Raw genomic sequence first — 21,409 nt, 5'->3', positions numbered from 1 at the left:
CCTTGCAAAACAGAGAGCTCCTTGTTCCTTCTGCCACGTGAAGACACAATGAGAAGACTATCTAGAACCAGGAAGCAGAGCTTCACCAGACATTGAATCTGCTGGTACTAGGAGTCAGACTTCCTCTTAGTTGCAAGGCTAATGTGTATGTCACGTGCTAACAGAAGAATAATTTGCGGACACCTCTCAAATAAATACAAAAAGATAAATTTTTCCTGTCCTTTGAAGGCAGGCATTCTACCTCACACCCAGTGCATCACCAATATCCTTTACTATTCATGCATTTTCTTGATATAAGTAATCTAGTAATAAAAGAAGATCACACACATAAAAGAAGAATCTCTGGCCAGAAAGAGTTCATATTTTTATAGCACTCAAAACGTAAAGTTCTTACATAAGTCAGGAAAAAAAAAATAAACTCTAGATTTTTCCCTGAAATATTAGTTTCAACTTGTAAACAGCTGACTTTCAAAACTACTCTTTTATTAAACTCTGTTTCTGAGAGGTGATTAATCAGTTTCATTTTGTTTTTCAGATTTCTGTAAATGGATATTTTTAAGTATACCTTTAAAGTTTAGAGGTCATAACAGGTAACAGATTTCTTTGGTTTAAAATAAACAAAAATTTACCATAATTTCAGCACTTTAATATCAGCAGAATCCTTCATTACAGCTCCAACTCCCCAAAGAGGTGACTGGCATTAAAACAATCTCAACAGGAAGCTTTATTGATTTTCTTAGAGAGATGAAAACTATACAGATGTGCAAGAAATGACAGACATGTTTCTTGCTTATGTCACCTTAAAATGCTAGTATCACATTTTTTGCATGCCTCAAATGATTCTTTGTGTTGTTGTACAGAAAATATAGCCTCCGACATCTTCTTCACTAAGGCTCCAGCATAAAATCTTTAGGTAGCATGTATAAACCTCGGTATCTACACCTTAACACACAGTTTCCTACTCCAATAGAACTTAAACTCTAGCTAATAACTGTATGCTCAGTTGCTCAGTTGTGTCCAACTCTTTGCGACCCGAGGGACTGCAGCCCACCAGGCTCCTCTGTCCATGGAATTTTCCAGGCCATAATACTGGAGGCTGCCATTTCCTTTGGACATGAAGATGTTTGTGGTGGAGAAAGAACCCAGTTATGGGTAAAAACAAGAATGGAGGAAGATGAAATATTAAGATAAAGAGAGAGGAAGATTGACTAGGTTCTGGCCTCTCTGGACCACAGATGGGTAAACCCAGAAAAGACTAGAGTGTCTGCAGACCGAAGGGACTGTGTGTCAACAAAAAAATAAGAAACAGTGGACCAAGACAGAGGCAGAATTCAGTTTAGGATATAGCAAGCACCAAAAGAAATCTTAGTTAACTGAATGAATGAAATCACTCACCAAGATCCTAACATTTGACATATTTAAGGAAGACTTCCCGGTAGCTCAAATGGTAAAGAATCTGCCTGCCATGCAGGAGACCAGGGTTCGATTCCTGGGTTGGGAAGTTCCTCTGGAGAAGGGAATGGCAATCCATGCCAGTATCCTTGCCTGGAGAATTCCATGGACAGAGAAGCCTGGTGGGCTACAGTCTGTGGGGTTGCAGAGAGTCGGACACGACTGAGCGACTAACACACACACCCACAAGGAAGATTATCTATGAATATAGCTATTCTTTCTATCTGGAGGACAAAGTTAAAGTCAAATAAACTTTCAATTTAGATTATCAGGTAAAATAAAGTATTTCCAGTTATATATGAATTTCAAGTAAACAATGAATAACATTTTTAGTATGTCCCATGTAATATGTGGGGCTTTCCAAGGTGGTGCTTGTGGTAAAGAATCTGCCTGCCAATGCAAGAGATGCAAGAGACAGGGGTTCTACCCTTGAGTCTGGAAGATATCCTGGAGTAGGAAACAGAAACCCACTCCAGCATTCTTGCCTGGAAAATTCCACGGACAGAGGAGCCTAGTGGGCTACAGTCCATGGGTTCAGAAAGAGCTGGACAAAACTGAGCACACACACACACACACAACTATACACACACATACACGCAATATGTAGGATATACACTAAAAAAAAATTTTTGTTCATTATTTCTCTGAAATACAAATGTAACTGGGACTCTATTTCTTCCTAACTCTGATGATGCAACTTCGCTTAGACATAGGCTATTTTGAGTAACAAAACAAAAAGTGGAAGATTTAGCCAAAAGAAAACAGAAAATGCACTGGGCCCCTATTACATGGATAACTATGATAAGCTTTAAGGGAGCAATAAATAAGAATAAAAACAACATTTTATTATTGGAGAAATAAAATATGTCCATGTATATATTAACTAATAATGCAAGGCAGTAAAAGAAAGTGTCTAAACAAATAGTACAGAGATTAGTAGATCAGAAGAGGAGCTAATTAATTTCATTGAGCACAGAGAAGACAAAAGTTAAACTGCACCTTGAAAAAATGCCCAATCTCTATGGAACTCTCATACTCAAAAGGCAGTAGGCAGAAGAGTGGCAAGGCAACAGAACCAGGAAGGAATGCAGAGAGAGTAACGAAAGCCCATGGAGAGGGGCATAAACGTGACAAACTTTGGGTGTATATTTCTTCTCTACTAGCAGAAACAGAGAGGTACAGCATTAGATAGACACCATGAGCAATGATGTGGATCTGGGGACATATGATGCTTCATTCACTTATGTAATAAGTCCTTTAGGCACCACTTATGAAATGATCACCATGAGGAGGAACTCAGAGTGAATGGACCAGGTGGGCCAGAGCTGAGTGTCTGCGTAAATGGGCAGTGAGAGAAAAGATACAAAGGAAATGGGACTAAGTTGCTGAGGGTCTTAACTGAGCTCAATCTCATGAAAAGAGATTTCAAGCTGTTTTTTTCTGAATCTCATTTTCTAGAGAATGACCCTATTTGTATTGAGTGAATACATTCATAAACCTTAAAAGTAAAATGTATACTGAAGGATTACTTTTAAATTTTAAAATACCACAGCATCCTCCACAAAGACAAAAGTGGGGGATATACGAACGAGAATGGGCAAATGTTTGACAGTCACTGAAGCTAGGTGATGTGTATATATGCAGATTTATTGTACTATTCTATTTTAGGGCATGTTTGAAATTTTCCATAATATTTTCAAAAGTAGGAACATGTAATCTTTAAGGAGATTTAAGGACAGAATGGTTTGTGCACTTGACTTTCTTAATGAGATAAAATCACAAAAATGTTATGCACAGGAAGATTCATATGACATTCCATTTCCCATGAAAAGAATGTGAACTCCTAGAATCACCCTGAAGGTACATCAAATCAAAGCAGTTGTGCTTCCATGTCTGACTGCCAAGTGGAATTTATGAGACTGTAATAGGTCCTAGACCCATGATTAACAGCATCTCCATGTAGACATAATATGTGTCACTGGGCAATACAATAAGCAAAACTTCAGACATAAAAATGAAAGATTCTACTTTGCTCTCTTCAAGTATCAACTGGTAAAATATATGCCTTTAAACAGTATATTTGTGTAGTTATATACCTATGGGTAATGCTATAAATATAAGTCTCAAGCTTAAGTAGTTAATGTACTCATTCAGGATTTTTTCCCTGCAGTGGGTAAGCTAGATTTGCAGTGATCTGCAATCTTACTTTATGATATATGGGATGTATATGAGCTGCAACTGTAGCTACATATATTGTTGTGGAATATCAAAAGTAATTGGTTGTCCTACTTATGATTAAGATATAGAAAGTTGCAGGAGACTGTTAGTAGTCCCAACCTAACAACCAAAGCACAAGGATAAAAACTGGAGTGGGCAGCCATTCCCTCCTTCAGGGGATCTTCCTGACCCAGGGATCAAACCCGGGTCTCTTGCATTGCAGGGGATCTTTTGTAATCTGAACCACCAAGGGAGTTCTCATAAGATCATAGTTTTAAAAATTCCACCAACAAGATAAGGATGTAAAAATCCTAAGTAAATTAAATGCCAAAAAGCTACAAGATCTTCATAGGAGAGAAGAGGTCCCTGACTGCCTCATCCCTGGCAGAGTAGCAGGTGGAAGATCATAGCAGGTGGAAGATCGTAGCAGGTGGAAGATCAAGGCACTGGAGGTCTCGAGAAATGAGCCACATTTTTCATGAATTTTTAATGATTCTGTAGTCTGGGTGACAAGTTAGAATTCTGTGAAGCCCTCCCTAGGCATCAACCAAGCCTGCATCCACCCACCAAACTTTCTAATTGTCTTTGCCAAATGCACAGAGAGTTCATATAAGGCTAGAGATTTGACATAGAGAAGGCAATGGCACCCCACTCCAGCACTCTTGCCTGGAAAATCCCATGGACGGAGGAGCCTGGTGGGTCGCAGTCCATGGGGTCGCTAAGAGTCGGACACGACTGAGCGACTTCACTTTCACTTTTCACTTTCATGCATTGGAGAAGGAAATGGCAACCCACTCCAGTGTTCTTGCCTGGAGAATCCCAGGGACAGGGGAGCTCGTGGGCTGCCGTCTACGGGGGTCACACAGAGTCGGACATGACTGAAGTGACTTAGCAGCAGCAGCAGCAGCAGCAGCAGAGATTTGACAAGACAGCTGAGAGAAACACCACTTAGACACAGAAACTCCATCAAATGCAAGAAAGACACTTTCCTAAGACAGGAAGCAGGAAAGGACAGGCGAGAGAAATCCCTGTGAGGCTTTCAGGCACTTCTGAAAGGGCTAAGATAGCTGACCTCTGAAGGAGTGGAGTGAGCAGAGCAGTTGGGCAAAGATCTCCCAAGGCTCAAAAAGCTGGGGTCTAAAACAAGAAATAGGGCATTTCAGAGGACTTTCTGGGATGATGGAAATGTTCTCTATGTTTCTTCAGGTGGTAGTTACATGAGGTATAAAATTGTCAAAACTCATTGCAATGAGCACATTAAGAACTGTGCATCTTAACGTATGACTGAGTTTAATAAAAAATCAAATTATAAAAATAAATCTAACATGAAAAACAAATACCAACTGATCCATTCAATCATGTTTTCGTAAGAGAAACTTCTGACATTAGATTCTGAAATCTGTTCTCTGCCTCTGAGAGCTGGTAATCTCGATTACCAGCCAATTTCAACACTTACTGTTCAGATAGAGTGTGGATAAATTGTGGCTGGTCTCAAAGACTTACAGAGACCTTTGCAAGAATTTCGTTTGCAGGTTAAAGGGATATTCCAAGTGAGAAATCCATGGGAAAACTGATCAAAGAGGGAAAAATTTAAAGACACAATGACAGAAACACAGATGTAGAAAACAAACGTATGGACACTAAGGAAGAAAGCAGGGGATGAGGAGTGAGAGGAATTGGGAGACTGGAGTTAACATATATATACTATTGGTGCTATGTATAAAATAGGTGATGAAGGAGAACCTACTGTAGAGCACAGAGAACTCTACTTAATGCACTGTGGTGACCTAAATACGAAGGAAATCCAAAAGGGAGCAGAGATATGTACACATACAGCTGATTCATTTTGCTGTACAGTAGAAACCAACACACAACATTGTAAAGCAACTATACTCCAATAAAAATTAATTTAAACCAAGACACAATGATTCCAACAATAAAAGGAAATGTGGAAAACCTGGCTTTTTATTCTTGAAGGGTTGTTATTCCAATGTTCTCACCTCTGTCTAAATGCTCTCATGCCCTGTTTTTCCTGCTCTTTCCCCTGAAAACAGACCCACACCACTAGGAAGAAGAAAGCTTGTCTTCATGCTAATGAAGCTGAAGAACAAAGGCCTCCCTTGCTCTGACAGGATGTTCTTGGGGCCCTGTGAGAGGGAGTCTCACGGTGCCCAAGGGCTGCACGTCACTTTTACAGCATCTTCTTTCCTGACCTAATTATTGCTGAATGAAAAGAAGGAGATGAAGCCCTGTTGACTGTAGGTCCTAGGAAAGGTTCAGGCTAGCCAAGCTAGGGTGGCCAAACACACAGAGGACCCAGTAGGTGGTCAGAAGCAGCGGCTACCAATTTCTTCTCTCCACCAACCTGAGTGATGGTGGCAAATGGCCTAGCAGAACAATAAGAATACCTGAAAAGAATAAAAATAGCACCGGACATTGACCAAGAGACAAGTATACGTGCCAGCTATTTTGCTGGCTGCCTATTTATTAATCTGGCTCTTCTAGCGTCTCAGGGAAATACTCTTCTCATCATCATTTTACAGATAGGAAGCTGAGAAGCTTCCATAGCTTGTGATTTAAGTAGTGGAGTCCTGCATTTGCAACCAGGCAGTCTGGCATGAGAACTCGGTATCTGTAAGTCCTTCTACATGATATGCTGTTCTGCTTTCCTAAAGAATGGAAATAGGCAGATTTTGGAGTTAGAAAGCCTGAGTTCAAATTCTGATTTTACTGTCTACTGGTCATATGGCCTTTGAAAAGTTAAGTAAGCTTTATAAGCCTCTGATTCATCTATAAAATACAGGTAACACCATAACTCATAAAGGTATTGTGAGGAGTATAGACAATTAATGTAAATAGCCTGGCCCCTATTAGGTGCTATAATTGATGATAATAAGTCATATTACCTTTCTAACATTCATTTCTGGGTCATGTATATATATGTGTGTGTGTGTGTGTGTGTGTTTATGCAAAGTATACATAAAGGGATTGATACAGATAGAAAAGGAGAAATGAAGACTAGAAAAAAGTTGTCCTTTATAATTACATACACACACACATTACATATTTTGCCCTAAATTCTTCTCTAGAGAAGCTGGACATAGAAACTGAAGATTAATTAAGGTACATAATTGATACACACACGAGGAGACTATTGCCCTGGAGTACAGAGCATTCGTAGGGATGAAGAGAGTAAACAATAGTAAACATTCCAATTTGAAAACACTGAAGCATCATGGTGCACTAGCAATACCACAGGTTATGGAACCACACAAATTTCAGTTCAATCTTTGTTCTACTAACTTATGGCTACATGACCTAAACCAAGAAAAGGTTATTTACCTTCTGGGGCTTCAGTCACTCTCATTTATAAAATGGAGATAATTATGCCTGGTAGGTTATGTAAATGATCACAATACACATTAAGGTTTACAATAATGATAATATGTATAAAACACCTGGTCTCTTGTAGATGCTTTATAAATGGTAGCTAAATTATTATCATTAGTGTGAGTGTACTTCACAATCATATGAGAAGTCAACCTCAACTTCCATTTGTTTTCCATGAATCTTATAGTGACATCTTAGTATAATTACATGTCAATTGCTAGAGTCTCTCCAGGACTTGCCCAAAGACAGGACTTAAAAATTTATTAGTTCAGGGCTTCCCTGGTGGCTCAGATGGTAAAGAACCAGCTGGTAATTCAGGAGATTCAGGTTCAATCCCTGGGTTGGGACAATTCCCTAGAGAAGGAAATGGCAACCCACTCCAGTGTTCTTGCCTGGAGAATTGCATGGACAGAGGAGCCTGGCGAGCTACAGTCTGTGGGGTTACAAAAAGTCAAACATGACTGAGGGACTAACATTTTCACTTTAAAGCTTTACTTGATTAGTTACAACAAGAATTAAGTTAGGAAACAATCTCTTTTGAAGTCATTGGAAGTAAATGTTTTATTAATTTTTATTCCAAATTAACCATCTTAATTAGTTACATATATATTTTAATTAGGTTTTAAGTAAGTTTCTTAAAAGTCTAGAAGGAAGTATTTTTCTCTGTTTTAAGTTATATCCTTTTAGGCACCAGGTCAGCTGGCTCAAAGATTGAAAACTGAATTTTTTTCTCTATGTGGCCCTTAAGACATATACGTATCTCTTACACACACACACACAGACACACACACTTGTGCACGCACGTGTGCTCTCAAACATGGATGAAACAAAGAGGCAAAGTTTGGAGAAAGACAGAGAAAACAGTGAGGAAAGAAGTCAAGAGAGCCATTGAATGTGAAAACGAGAGAAACAAGGTCAAGTGAGAGATATTCAGGAAAGATACAAAGCGTCATCTTTGAAAGGGATGTTGTGGGCACTGATTATATAATATCTCCAGAAGTGTTCTGGTCTCCTGAGAGATGGGCACTCTATCAAGACAAAGTATTATGGTTTCTGCCTTTATAACTGAAAGACTGAAATTCCTTGGTAAGATTCCATGTCCAGTGCAGAAGGAACACAATTGCAAGTCTGAAACAGCACTTGCCCCTTTTTCTCCAACACAAAAGTCTTCTTCCAGTGTGTGACCTTCCATGCAAAACAGCTCATTTTTAAAGCTTAGTTCCAGTCTCTTAAAGAGCCTTGGTTACAAGCCATGGGAAAGGATATCATGTGACAGAGGCACAGTCCTTTCTAAGTGACACGGGAAACATCCTGCTACAATCACCCTCAGTGAAGAGAACACAGCACCATCTGGTCATCAGAAGAGTTTGTAATCGTACTAGAAACAAAGAGAGGATTCCATGCTCCCACTTAGCAACGTACCTCACTTTCCCTTGTGAAAATATTTAAAGCTGATAATTAATGGATATAGCAGTCAAATTCCTGAGAAGGTTTGAAAATTGTGTTATAGGAATAAATACTGAAGTTTGAAAGAAAAAAGGAAAAGAAAAAAAAACAGTTGATCAGAACGCAGAAAGTGTTTTTTCTTTCCCTACAATATCACTGACTATTAAATATGTATTCAGACTAGGATCGCTGAATGGTAGGAAACATCATATCATGAATATTATAATTAGAATATATAATATGCAAATGATTTAAAATATTAAGTCACTTACCATGTTAGAAGAAGAAATGGTTGGCAAATCTTCAGGAGCTAATGTGGTATCATTAGACACTGAGATATTAACTGTAAGAAAAATACCATTTTTTACTATAAAAATAAGATTAAAGTGACCCATATTCATAATTAGTAATTTTAAAAAAGCAGGAAATGGCATTTAAAAAACGTCTTCAACAAAAACATAAAGGCACAATAAATTTTTCTTTATTATAACTGTATTTACCTTTCACCTAGATTAAATAACCCAAAATTTGGATACATCTTTTATGTTCTAATTTGAGAAGAAAGAATGACAAATATTTAAGGAGATGGTATTGTAATTTGTTTAAGGTTTCAAAAGAAAAAGAAATCTCCTCTATTACAAAAATGCATTCAACATATTTTACCTAGTGGAAAAAAATGACTGTTAATAAGTGAGGAAATTGGTTGATTATGGCTTCACATACAGTTAAATCTTATAAATTGAAGCTTTACTAATTAAGAATCATCTGATTCTGGAACTGTGGAATTCATAGGAGGCAGTATATCTCTACAAAATGTGTGCAAACAAAAAAATACTAAATAGTGAATTATATATAATTTATTATAATGGGCATGTACATTTAATCTAATTTTAAATTATCTTTATATAGTTTGACATCATTTGTTGAATTAATAAGATGTCACTTGCATAACAACTTCTCGGGCTCCAAAATCACTGCAGATGGTGACTGCCGCTATGACATTAAAAGACACTTGCTTCTTGGAAGAAAAGCAATGACAAACCTAGACAGCGTAATAGAAAGCAGAAACACTACTTTGCTGACAAAGATCTGTCTGGTTAAAGCTATGGTTTTTCCAGTAGTCATGTATGGATGTGAGAGTTGGACCATAAAGAAAGCTGAGCACCAAAGAACTGATGTTTTTGAACTGTGGTGTTGGAAAAGACTCCTGAGGGTCTCTCAGACTGCAAGGAGATCAAACCAGTCAATTCTAAAGGAAATCAACCCTAAATATTCATTGGAAGGACTGGTGCTGAAGCTGAAGCTCCAGTAGTTCAGCCACCTAATGCAAAGAACTGACTGATTGGAAAAGACCCTGTTGCTGGGCAAGATTGAAGGCAGGAGGAGAAGGCAACAACAGAGGATGAGATGGTTATATGGCATTACTGACTCATTGGACATGAGTTTGAGCAAGCTCTGGGAGTTGGTAATGGACAGGGAAAGCTGGTATGCTGCAGTCCATGGGGTTACAAAGAGTTGGACATGACTGAGTGACTGAACTGAACTGTAGAACCTAAATTATTTATTAAACCAACACTCCTCTTTGAAATATTTCATTGTTTTCTTTCAATTTATGAGTCCAAAATCAAAACACAGCATGTCAAAAGTATTCTATAAGATTTTTCTTTATCAGATAAGCCATTTTCCTACTACATGGAGCTTTATGTATTAGAAAAATATGGAAATATGAAAAAGCACATCAAGTTTTTGTTTTTGAGGATCACAAAGCTCATTCAATATCTAAACTGCTAATTACTGTTTGGTCCCAGATCATTCCCACCCCCAACCCAGGCCCCAACATCTGTAACTTGTCCTCTTAGTTTGGCATGTTTTAGGTCTCACTTATATAAACTTTTTAGAGGAAACAGACAGGTTTATTTGACTGCTGAAAGTTAGAACATAAGGAAGTATGCACTGTTTTTTCCCAGAATCTGCCCAGTCTGGCACTTAACTAACAGGAGCTCAAAAATATTTATTGATTATTCAACCTTAAAAAAACCAAATCCTGCCACTTTCAAAAACATGGATGAACCTGTAGGACATTATGTATGCTAAGTAGCATAAGTCAGACATGGAAAGATAAAACTGCATGATATCATTTATATGTGGAATCTTAAAAACAAAAAAAGAAGTCAAACCCATAGAAATAGAATAGAATGGTGTTTACTAGGACTTGGGGGTGAGAGAAATAGGGAGAGTTGGTAAAAGGGTACAAATATCCAGTGGTAAGAGAACTAAGGTCTGAGGATCTAATTATAAGATGATGACTATAGTTGATAATACTATACTATATAAATGAAATTTCCAAAGAGAGTGTAACTTAAGTGTTCTCACCAAATACATATAAATATGTGAAGTAATGGATATGTTAATTAACGTAATGGAAATCCCTTCACAATGTATATGCATGATGAGATTACGAGTTGTACACTTTAAGTGTGTATATTTTATTTATATATAATTTTGTCAGTTATACTTCAATAAGGGCTTCCTTGGTGGCGCTTGTGGTAAAGAATCTGCCCACCAATGAAGGAGACGCAAGAGACACAGGTTCAATCCCTGGGTTGGGAAGATCCCCTACAGTAAGAAATGGCAACCCACTCCACTATTCTTGCCTGAAAAATGTCATGGACAGAGGCGCCTGGTGGGCTACAGTCCATAGGATCACAAAAGAGTCAGACACGACTGAACACACACACACACATACTTCAATAAAACTGAAAAAATATTTGTTTACTAACAATAAAAGAAGCTAGGAATGGGGTCACATAGTGACTACAAATGAATGACAGCAGATAAAGGCAAAAGAATTGAAATATGGAAAACAAATAAAAGGGAATAAAATACTTAGCTTCAGTCCTAGTTTTTCTCACTCCACTCTGATCTTTGAAGGCTTTGGAATTGTTAAACTTTTAACTTCATTCTAGCTGCTGCCAGGCAGGGCTTCCCTACTTCATCACCTGCAGACTCAGCTTTCTCATTCTTAGCATTTCATTACAGGTCACAGAAAGAATCAAAATAGGATAGAGGATGCTTGGCCCAAAGAATGAAGATGTTAGCAAATTATTATTATTAAAGCCTAGAAGTCTATTACTATTATGTTCTAAAAAGCTTCAAGCACACTTTCTTACATTATTCCATTTGTTTATTTTTTAAAACATAGAAGACACATGCGGCAGGTATACTTTTACACCTGTTTTACATTGCATGGGACTCTGAGGCAAGATATGCCAGGTTTCTTGCCCAGGATTACAGAGTCAACCAGAAGGAGAGCTGGTGCCAAAACCTTGCTCACCCTTTTTTGCCCCCACCTCGCATTTCTATTTATCAGAATCAAAATGATTTATGTTGGCCACTGGATTCAAGGCGGGGAATTACAATTCACCCACGTTAGATGGCTCTCTCTACCGTAAACTGAAATGTCTGACCTGTCTGAGCATTTGAAGAAAAACAGCATATGTGACCTCGAAGGCACTATTTAGCTGGTATCTGTGAATCTGTCCTTTGTGAGTTAGATTCACAGATAGTGAATTAATGCAATTTTGTGAGCTTCCTGTCATAAGAGAGTGAAGGTTGTTTTGTAACATACTTTCTCCCTAAACTCAAGGAGTGAGGAGGGAGGAGGATGATATTCGAAGCTCCTTTTTTTGCGTGAAATAAATGACAGATAATAAAGGCCATTGAGTTCCAATCTGAACTTTTAGTAACTGCTCTCCGGTTCTTGATATATGTCAATTTGATCATCTAAATAACTTTTGTATTTTTGGTTTTCCTCCGAGACAAGCTATGCACACTGGCTCCCCAAATCTCAAAAGATCAGTATCAAAATGATAATAAGAATAATATACTTTTCCTACTTATTACAATAAGTAGTTGCTTCAAAAGAAAGACTTCAAAATAAATATATAAGCAAGCACTTCTATAAATACATATTGGCAAAATATGGTTGAGCCCATAAATAAGATTAAAAGTAAATTTCTATAAGCTCACAGGCGAGAAAATGATCAATTCCAGTTGGGAACTTGGTCTACAAGAGCCCTTGATCACCACTTGGATCCAGACACATAAAATGCAAATATTTTGGCAACCAACTGCAGAATGATCTGTGCATACAGTATCCGTAATATCCTTAATTAGGATTCTGGAAAGGTGAAATGGAAAAGCCAAAACACTGTATTCTGTGTCTTCACTATTTGCTCAGCACCACGGCTTATGAAGCAAGAACACTTTGCCCTAGGAACCTGGCTAATTTAGAAAGAGCCAGTTATCACTGGGACAGTCTGTGTCCCATACTTGGTTTCAGGTAATTTACACAGGTTGGTCATTTTACGTTCCTTGGACTTTCACATCTTGATCCTCTTTTCTGTGTATCAAATGCTAACTGATCCTCTGGAATGGAGAAAGGAACACAGACAGTAATAGACATTTAAAAATGTGTCTGTCACACGGATGACCAGCAGGTACATGAAAAGACGCTCGACATAGCTAATTATTAGAGAAAGGCAAATCAAAACTACAATGAGGTACCACCTCATACTGGTCAGAATGGCTGTTATTAAAAAATACTGGAGTGGGTTGCCATTTCCTACTCCAGGGGATCTTCCCAACCCAGGGATCAAACCTGCCTCTCTGGCATCTTCTGCATTGGCAGGAGGATTCTTTACCATTAGTGCTACCTGGGAAGTCACTCAAAAGTCTACAAATAATAAAGGCTGGAGAGGAAAACCTTCCTACATTGTTGGTGGGAATGTAAATTGGCACAGACACTATGGAAAACAATTTGGAGGTTCCTCAAATAACTAAAAATAGAGTTGGCATATGACTGTAGTCCCATTCCTGCGTCCATATCCAATGAAAGTTGCTCAGTCGTGTCCGACTCCTTGCAACACCATAGTCTTTACAGTCCATGGAATTCTCCAGGCCAGAATACTGGAATGGGTAGCCTTTCCCTTCTCCAGGGGATCTTCCCAACCCAGGGATTGATTGAACCCAGGTCTCCCTCATTTAAAGGGATCCTTTACCAACTAAGCTACCAGGGAAGCTGCGCTAACATATCCAAACAAAACTATAATTGAAAAAGATACATGTACCCCAATGTTGACTGCAGCATTATCTACAAGACATGGAAAAACCTAAATGTCCACTGATAGATGAATAAAGTAGATGTGGTACAATGGAATACTACTCAGCCATAAAAAGAATAAAATAATACCATTTGCTGCAATATGAATGAACCTAGAGATTATCACCCTAAGTGAAGGAAATCAGGAAAAAGAAAGCAAATACCATATGATACCACTTATATGTGGAGTCTAAAATATGACACAAATGAAATTACTTATAAAACAGAAACAAACACAGAATTAGAGAACACACTTGTGGTTACCAAGTGGGAGGGAGAGTGAAGGAGGGAAGGACTGTGAGTTTGGGGATAGTAGATATAAACTATTACATAGAGAATAGATAAGCAACAAGCTCCTCCTGCAAAGCAGAGGGAACTGTATTCAGTATTCTGTGATAAACCAAAATGGAATATGCAAAAGAATGTGTGTGTGTGTGTATACACACATATATATAACTGAATCACTTTGCTGTACAGTAGAAATTACCACACTATAAATCAACTATATATCAATAAAATGTGTTGCATTTGAAAGGCACTTAGTAAATGTTAGTCAAACCTGAATTTGTATCTTCAACCTAGCTTCTTAGGGGGGAACCGATTAACTTGCTCTGAATAAGAAAAAATTTAACAATATTCTCCATGATAATGAAACTTTAATGCTATATTCCATTCTATTTAAGCAACATCTTAAGGCAACAGAGTAACTGGAAAATAAGTACAGAATAAAATTGAATAAATTTCTTGCCTGCATGGTCATGTCAGATTTATTTAAGGGTTCTTAAAAACTTGAGCACATGAGTGCCTCTTGATAACTCACATATTTATGGCTTAAGTGTCCAGATCAATAAAAGGGCAAATACAGATTTTAAAGGATGACAAAGTGAAAGAGGAAAACTTTGGGAGGAGTAACTTTTGGGAAATTTTGTGTCATTATCCCAGCCTGAAGTCTTAAAATTAACAGAAAATTTTTATTCACTATTTCTTGTTATTACCCTTTGTTTTCCTGTGTTAACCGAGCCTCATGCTTGAGATTTTCAAGGTCAATGGACAAGTTTAAGTTATGACGCTCTTTATTCCATGAACACTATTCACATACTCACTTATGATGTTGCCCTGGAGCTAAGCTACTATCTGGTATTAAGCTGGATATATTTAGCCACTACTTTCACAAAAACTTCTCTCCCATCCCCACCCATCTTTACATCTGCAATATACATAAGACATTATTCTGGGATACATTTTCCTAGTCTGGATTTTACACAAACCCAAAGCCAGAGAATTATCCAGGTCTGGTGATTATCCAAATTCATTGCTTCTCCTTTTCTGATTCTTGCAAGTATTATACAGATGCTACTGAAATATAAGTTAGGTCAGTTAAAGGAAATTAAAATGATGGGTCTTTCAAATGTCCATGGTTATCTCAAAAGACCATGTTACCTTGAAAAACAAAATGTCAGCTGTGCTGGTAAAGTAGCATGGCAAACGCAAACCTAAGCAAGACTATACCAGAAGGCTCTGCCCTTCCTCTTCAACCCTCAGACTACAATTTAAATCTACTTTATCTAAAGAGGAAATAACATATAATAAAAGTCAAACTGCATAGAACATGATGCAGGTCATGGAAGATGAATTAGGATTACCTTTTATGTCCTCATTTTCTTTTAATGGGCTAACTGTGAAGCAATTACACACATGTGCACGTGCTCAGCTGCGTCAGACTCTTTGCCACCCCAAGGACTATATCCCTCCAGGCTCCTCTGTCCACAAGATTCTCCAGGCAGGAATACTGGAGTGGGCTGCCATTTCCTCCCCCAGGGGATCTTCCTGAATCAGGGATCAAACCCGCATCTCCTGTGTCTCCTGCATTTCCCTCACTGACTGTAATATGGGATCACAGGAGACAATGAGCCGGCAGTTCTTTTTTAACGGTTATGACACATAGGTGCATAGCATTTGCTAAGATAATAGAAAAATTATACACACAAAAAATAGTAAAAAAAATTCCACTGTAGAAAGAACTGTTTTAGAGCATTTGGAAACCTCCTCAAGCTGTAAATAAAACCAAAGTGTAGCAATGGAAGCCATGCTTACTACCATCACTTGGTCTGACAGTTTCATGCCAGAGAAAAGACCACATTTTACTTAGAAATACTAGACAGTAATGCACTGGGTGCCTGCGAGAGGTTTTATTCCTCTTCATCATTCATCCATTATTAAGCCTGTTTTCCCTAGAACAGTCAACAGTGAATCAATAAAATATATCCCTTCTGTTAAGAGTAAAGTATCGTGTCTGTCCCCTTGAGGCTATTTTTCTTGCCTATCTAATTTGCTTGTCATATTTAACAAGCCTTTTTTTCTCTCCAGATACAAAACCAACACCTGCTCAGAAAATTTATTTTGACCCTTTCCAAAACATTAACCATACCCTTAGGTGTATAGTCAGTGCCACCCTTGACACATTAGGTAAATGAACACAGGTAATACAGTAGAAATGTATTTCTAAGGTCTAGGTCAAATGTATGTCTGACCTTATTCATTCTAAAGATAATTAACACTATCTTAAAAGTAAATTTTATAAAAAGCAATGCGCACGTGAGGGGGCATGTGTTCTACTTCATTGCAAATAGCACAATTCTTAAGCAATGAACTAGAGACTTAGTGAATTTTTGTTGATGGCAGAAGGGGAAGGGAAAAAAAGGCAGAAGAAAGAAGAAAAGGAGTGGGGAAAAAAGGGAGTCAAGTCTACTTCCTGGTCCCTATTTAAAGAATTCTAGCATTTATATTTTTGAATAGATAGCTGCTTCTTAAAGGAACTAAACATCTCATCTCTGGGGCTTGAAAGCCTTTTCCTACATGACTATGTATAGTGTACAACACTTCTGTAGTCTTGAGATTCAGGGGGATAATAGTAAATGATCTAACTATGATGCAATGAACTTCTTGACATTTTTTCTAACAATTTTGCTGCAATGTTTCATATTTATCTACAACAGTTCCTTGGTTTTTGTTTGTTGGTTGGTAAGCTTCCAGTGGAAGCCTAGTCAGAGTCTTTTTCTAGGAAATTTCAGGGGAAGTTAAATGCTTGCATCCCTTTAAAAGAATACAACGAAAAGATTTAACTGCTGGGGCATCTTTTGTGGGATAATGGGAATGAGAAAAAGAACAAAATTTTACTCAGTGTCTATTATGAGCCAAACAATTTTACATATACTATTTCATTTACTCCTTATAGTCTCTAAGAGTAGGTACAATTACTAACCCAGCTCACAGGTTATCAAACAGATTAGGAAATTAGCTTGGTCCAAGATCACACTGCTAACTAGAGCTAAAATTCAAACTCAGTTTTCTTTACTCCAACACACTTCTGGTTTACACTTTATCACACTAACAATTTTCTAAATTGGGATTTTGGTGACAAATAAAATACCATGAGCTGTCTTTCAACTGGGTATGTTTCAGTTTTCACTTTGGCTTTAAAAAAAAAATTTATTGAAGTAATAGCTGCTTTGCACTTCCCAAGTGGCGCTAGTGGCTAAGAACCCACTTGCTGGTTTAGGAGACATGAGATGTGGGTTTGATCCCTGGGTCAAGAAGATCCCCTGGAGGAGGGTACGGCGGTCGCCCACTCCAGGTTTCTTGCCTGAAGAATCCCATGGAGAGTGGAGTCTGGCGGGCTACAGTCCATGGGGTTCCAAAGAGTCAGACGTGCCTGAAGCAACTTGGCAGCAGTAGCATAGCTGCTTTACAGCGTGCTGCTGGTTTCTATTGTACAGCACACTGAAACAACTATACATACACTATAGCCCCTCTGTTTTGGATTTCCTTCCCATTTAGGTCACCACAGAGCACCAAGCAGAGTTCCCTGAGCTACAGGTTAGGGAACTAACTTATAGGTCCTCATTAGTTATCTATTTTATACATAGTATCAATCATGCATATGTGTCAATCCTAATCACCCAATTCATCCCACTTTTGGTTTTCTGAACCATCTTCTTCCTTATACACCTCTGCGATATAACCATCAAGGCATAGTGGGAAATAGAACACCTATTACCTCTACATTAATTAATAACTATCATATTTCTAAGAAAAGTGAATGTAAGCACAAAAACGATGTGCTAAAACCCTGATATGTCCCATGGATAACTTCCCTTTTAGCAACTGAAGACTGAGGTTCCCTAGTCTTTCAATATGTGAGAAGCTGAGTATATGACTTGGGTTTACTGAGCAGCAGAGGGGTGCAGGAAGAAGGGAGGAAAAGGTGCCTTAAGAAATGGAAACTCAGGAAGTGATAAAGTTTTATGGAAGCAAGTGAGAACAAGAAAGATCAGGTAGGGAGGAGAAAGAGCTGTCTTCACAAAGCACCAGAAAAAAAAAATCCACAATGTTATTGTGGCCATGAAAATAGTTTTCTTAGTGATTAAATGACCCCGATCTCCTTTCCTGTAAAATCATTTCTCAGTTTGCAGGATCACGACTCCATCTGCGCAGTTGCTGGTTCATTGTTACAGACTGTACCAATGTTGAAAAACAAGTCATCCGCCAGTTTAAATATTATTGACTCATTGATTGAATTATTTTACCAGGAGTGCATGTTGCGATGAAAGGCCAGTCTTTTGTTGTTTTTAGAACACTTACTCTAGCTGTACGTGCAACTGTATTATTCTCTCACTATTGGTTTTCAGTTTGTTGTCGAAGTACTAAATGTATTGTGGGTCTATGTAGTCTTCTATCAAAAAGTATTAAGGTTGTGAGAGAAATACACAATCATTAAACTTAAAAGTTTTATAAAACATGAGATTGTCCTGGAAATGCATGTGCCTTTGTCCACATCAGAAACAGATCTCATCTCCGTGTGTGTGTGTGTGTTACTCAGTTGTGTCCAAATCCTTGCAATCCCATGAACTGTAGCCCGCCATACTCCTCTGTCCATGGGATTCTCCAGGAAAGAATACTAGAGTGCATTGCCATGCCCTTCTCCAGGGGATCATCCTGACCCAGGGATTGAACCCTGGTCTCCTGCATTAGCAGGCAGATTCTTGACTGTTTGAGCCGAGGAAGCCCATACTCCCTCACATTTATGTACGTATCTTCCATGAGTGCCACGTATCTGAATGAGTCTAAAACTAAGGGGTGCAAGCAACAGTCTTGTTGCAGAATGAGCCAACTGTGCCACAACATTTGCTTAGAAGGAAGATGATGAAGACTGGCTTGTTTGTCCTATCATTCATACTTACAAACCCTAAATTTTTATAACAACAAAATTATAATGGTTATTAAATGGCTAACATTTAATTACTTCTTAGAAACTGTCCTAAGTATTTTGTAATGCCTCATTTTTTTTTCCTTCAAAACAATTCTATAAGGTAGGGGGTATTATTAACCCCATTTTACACATGAGGAAGGTGAGGCAAAGTTACTTTAGAGAAAGGAACTTGTCCAAAGTCATATATGGGGCCTTAGCCAAGCAGGACTTGAACACAAGATTTTCTGACTTCAAAATCCTGCTACCCTGCATTACTGGTACCCCATAGAGGTAGCGGGAATGGTCAGAATCCTTCCAAGACAAAAACTAGCTATTTAAGACAGGCTTGTTACACAACCGAGGGGAAGCACGTCAAAGGAAGAATTATCACTTCAGCCAGCACTTGCTATACATGGATAAAATCGGTTCAAGCCTCAATAGCAGTGTCTCAAGAAAACAGAGATCCTTCCTGAAAGGAAAATTACATGTAAAATCTTTGTTGTATTTTTTGCAGTGAAAATGCATTCAGGTATGTCTTCCTGGTTCCAAATGACCTACTCCACCAGCATCCAATTAAAACAATACATGCAAGTTTTTCCATTAGCCTCAGGTCAGTGTGGGGCTGACACCACGGATATCTTTGTGGCAGGTGTGCTGACAAAGCCCTCATCTGGCTTTATGAACACTTCAAACCTCAAAACAGCTGGTAGTATTTTTTTCCTCCAGAAATTCTTAACATAGAATTACTCAGAATGCCTAAAAAAGCCAGTATATAGACTTTTCCACAAGTAAAGAGACATATAAATGCATAGAAATAAATAAGTAAAAAGGAAAGTCCAAAATCCCACTATTAAATATGTCTATAATTCAGTATTTTTCACATGCGTAGTTTAGACTTCTGAAGAAGGCAATGGCACCCCACTCCAGTACTCTTGCCTGGAAAATCCCACAGACCAAGGAGCCTGGTGGGCTGCAGTCCATGGGGTCGCAAAGAGTTGGACATGACTGAGCGACTTCACTTTCCCTTTTCACTTTCATGCATTGGAGAAGGCAATGGCAACCCACTCTGGTGTTCTTGCCTGGAGAATCCCAGGGATGGGGGAGCCTGGTGGGCTCCAGTCAATGGGGTCACATAGAGTCGGACATGACTGAAGCAACTTAGCAGCAGCAGCAGTTTAGACTTCACCTCAAAGTCTAGGCTGTATGATTAAAAGAGGTCTTATCACCTCCTCTCCTAGGAAGAGCTCTAAGACTTGTGTAACGGTAATACATGCCTTCTGGGTTTCTCTGGGGAGCATACTTAATTGATTCTAATCATATCTATCATGTACTGTTTACTCTTTCCAAGCACTTTTTAAGTTCTGAAGTACTTCTAAACAGTGTACATCTTAACGGTAATAGGCCTTTATATCTATAGCATTCATCTTGCCTCAATCTTTAAATTTCCACGTTTTACTTGTTTCTCCTTGCTTTTAAGCATAGGGTTTATTTTAATGTGAATTGACTTTTCTTAAAAGAGAAAAAGAAACCATAAGTGCAAAGCCCAACAAGGCCCCATCTCTTCACCAGGGTCACTGATCAACCCATTTGTAGAGAGATGCTGCTCTTTTTCATGTCTCAAGATGCATATAGGTCTTATAAGACTTCTCCACCAAAATGGTAGAGAACAATGCAGATACATCACCAAAATATCTGAGAGTCACAGGACACAGCCTGCACAGGCACTGAAACTCTTTATAGGATCTTGTTGAGTTTTTAAAAATTCATAAGCATTATTCATTCTAGTCTATAATATAACCATGTTTGTTTTATTGTGACTAGTAAGTGGTTTTTCCTTAGAATCTATAGATAAAAGTGGCTATTACATGAATGTGTCCAACTTTTAATGGGCTTCCCTGATGGCTGAGTGGTTAAGAATCTGCCTGCAATGCAGGAGACCTGGGTTTGATCCATGGGTTGGGAAGATCCCCTGGAGAAGGGAATAGCAACCCCCTCCAGTACTCTGGCCTGGAGAATTCCATGGACAGAGGAGCCTGGTGGGCTATACAGTCCATAGGGTCGCAAAGAGTCACAACTGAGCAACTAACACTTCGACTCTGACTTGCCCTACTTAAGCCCAGGTGTACAAAACCCTCAAAACACTGCTGTGTTTCTGGTGCTAAGGGATCTTAGTCAAAAAAGCATGGATCATGCACTAATTTTTATTTTAAGCGAATGTAGCTAATGTTACAACCAGGGACCACTAGGACTATTAGCATTAATTTTCTGACACAAATGCTTACTCCTCATTCTACTGTGCTGTGCTTAGTCACTCAGTCGTTTTCCACTCTGCAACCCCATAGACTGTAGCCCACCAGGCTCCTCTGTCCATGGGGATTCTCTAGGCCAGAATACTGGAGTGGGTTGCCACGACATGACTGAGCGACTTCACTTTCACTTTTCACTTTCATGTATTGGAGAAGGAAACGGCAACCCACTCCAGTGTTCTTGCCTGG

At 38.5% G+C, this 21,409-nt stretch overlaps 1 protein-coding gene across 4 annotated transcripts in view; it reads right to left on the bottom strand.

Annotated features, from left to right (window-relative positions):
- SLC4A4 (solute carrier family 4 member 4) overlaps positions 1–21,409 on the bottom strand; it is a 364,012-nt gene that overhangs the window by 53,304 nt on the left and 289,299 nt on the right. For all 4 annotated transcript variants that reach the window (XM_015471675.3, XM_015471674.3, XM_005208064.5 and 1 more), the window contains 1 exon segment: positions 8,778–8,848. In XM_015471675.3, coding sequence (XP_015327161.1) covers positions 8,778–8,848 — 71 coding nt within the window.

This window comes from Bos taurus, chromosome 6, assembly GCF_002263795.3.
Source record: "Bos taurus isolate L1 Dominette 01449 registration number 42190680 breed Hereford chromosome 6, ARS-UCD2.0, whole genome shotgun sequence".
Taxonomy (NCBI): domain Eukaryota; kingdom Metazoa; phylum Chordata; class Mammalia; order Artiodactyla; family Bovidae; genus Bos; species Bos taurus.
The sequence above is the reverse complement of the archived record's forward strand: the minus strand, read 5'-3'. Positions and strand labels throughout refer to the sequence as shown.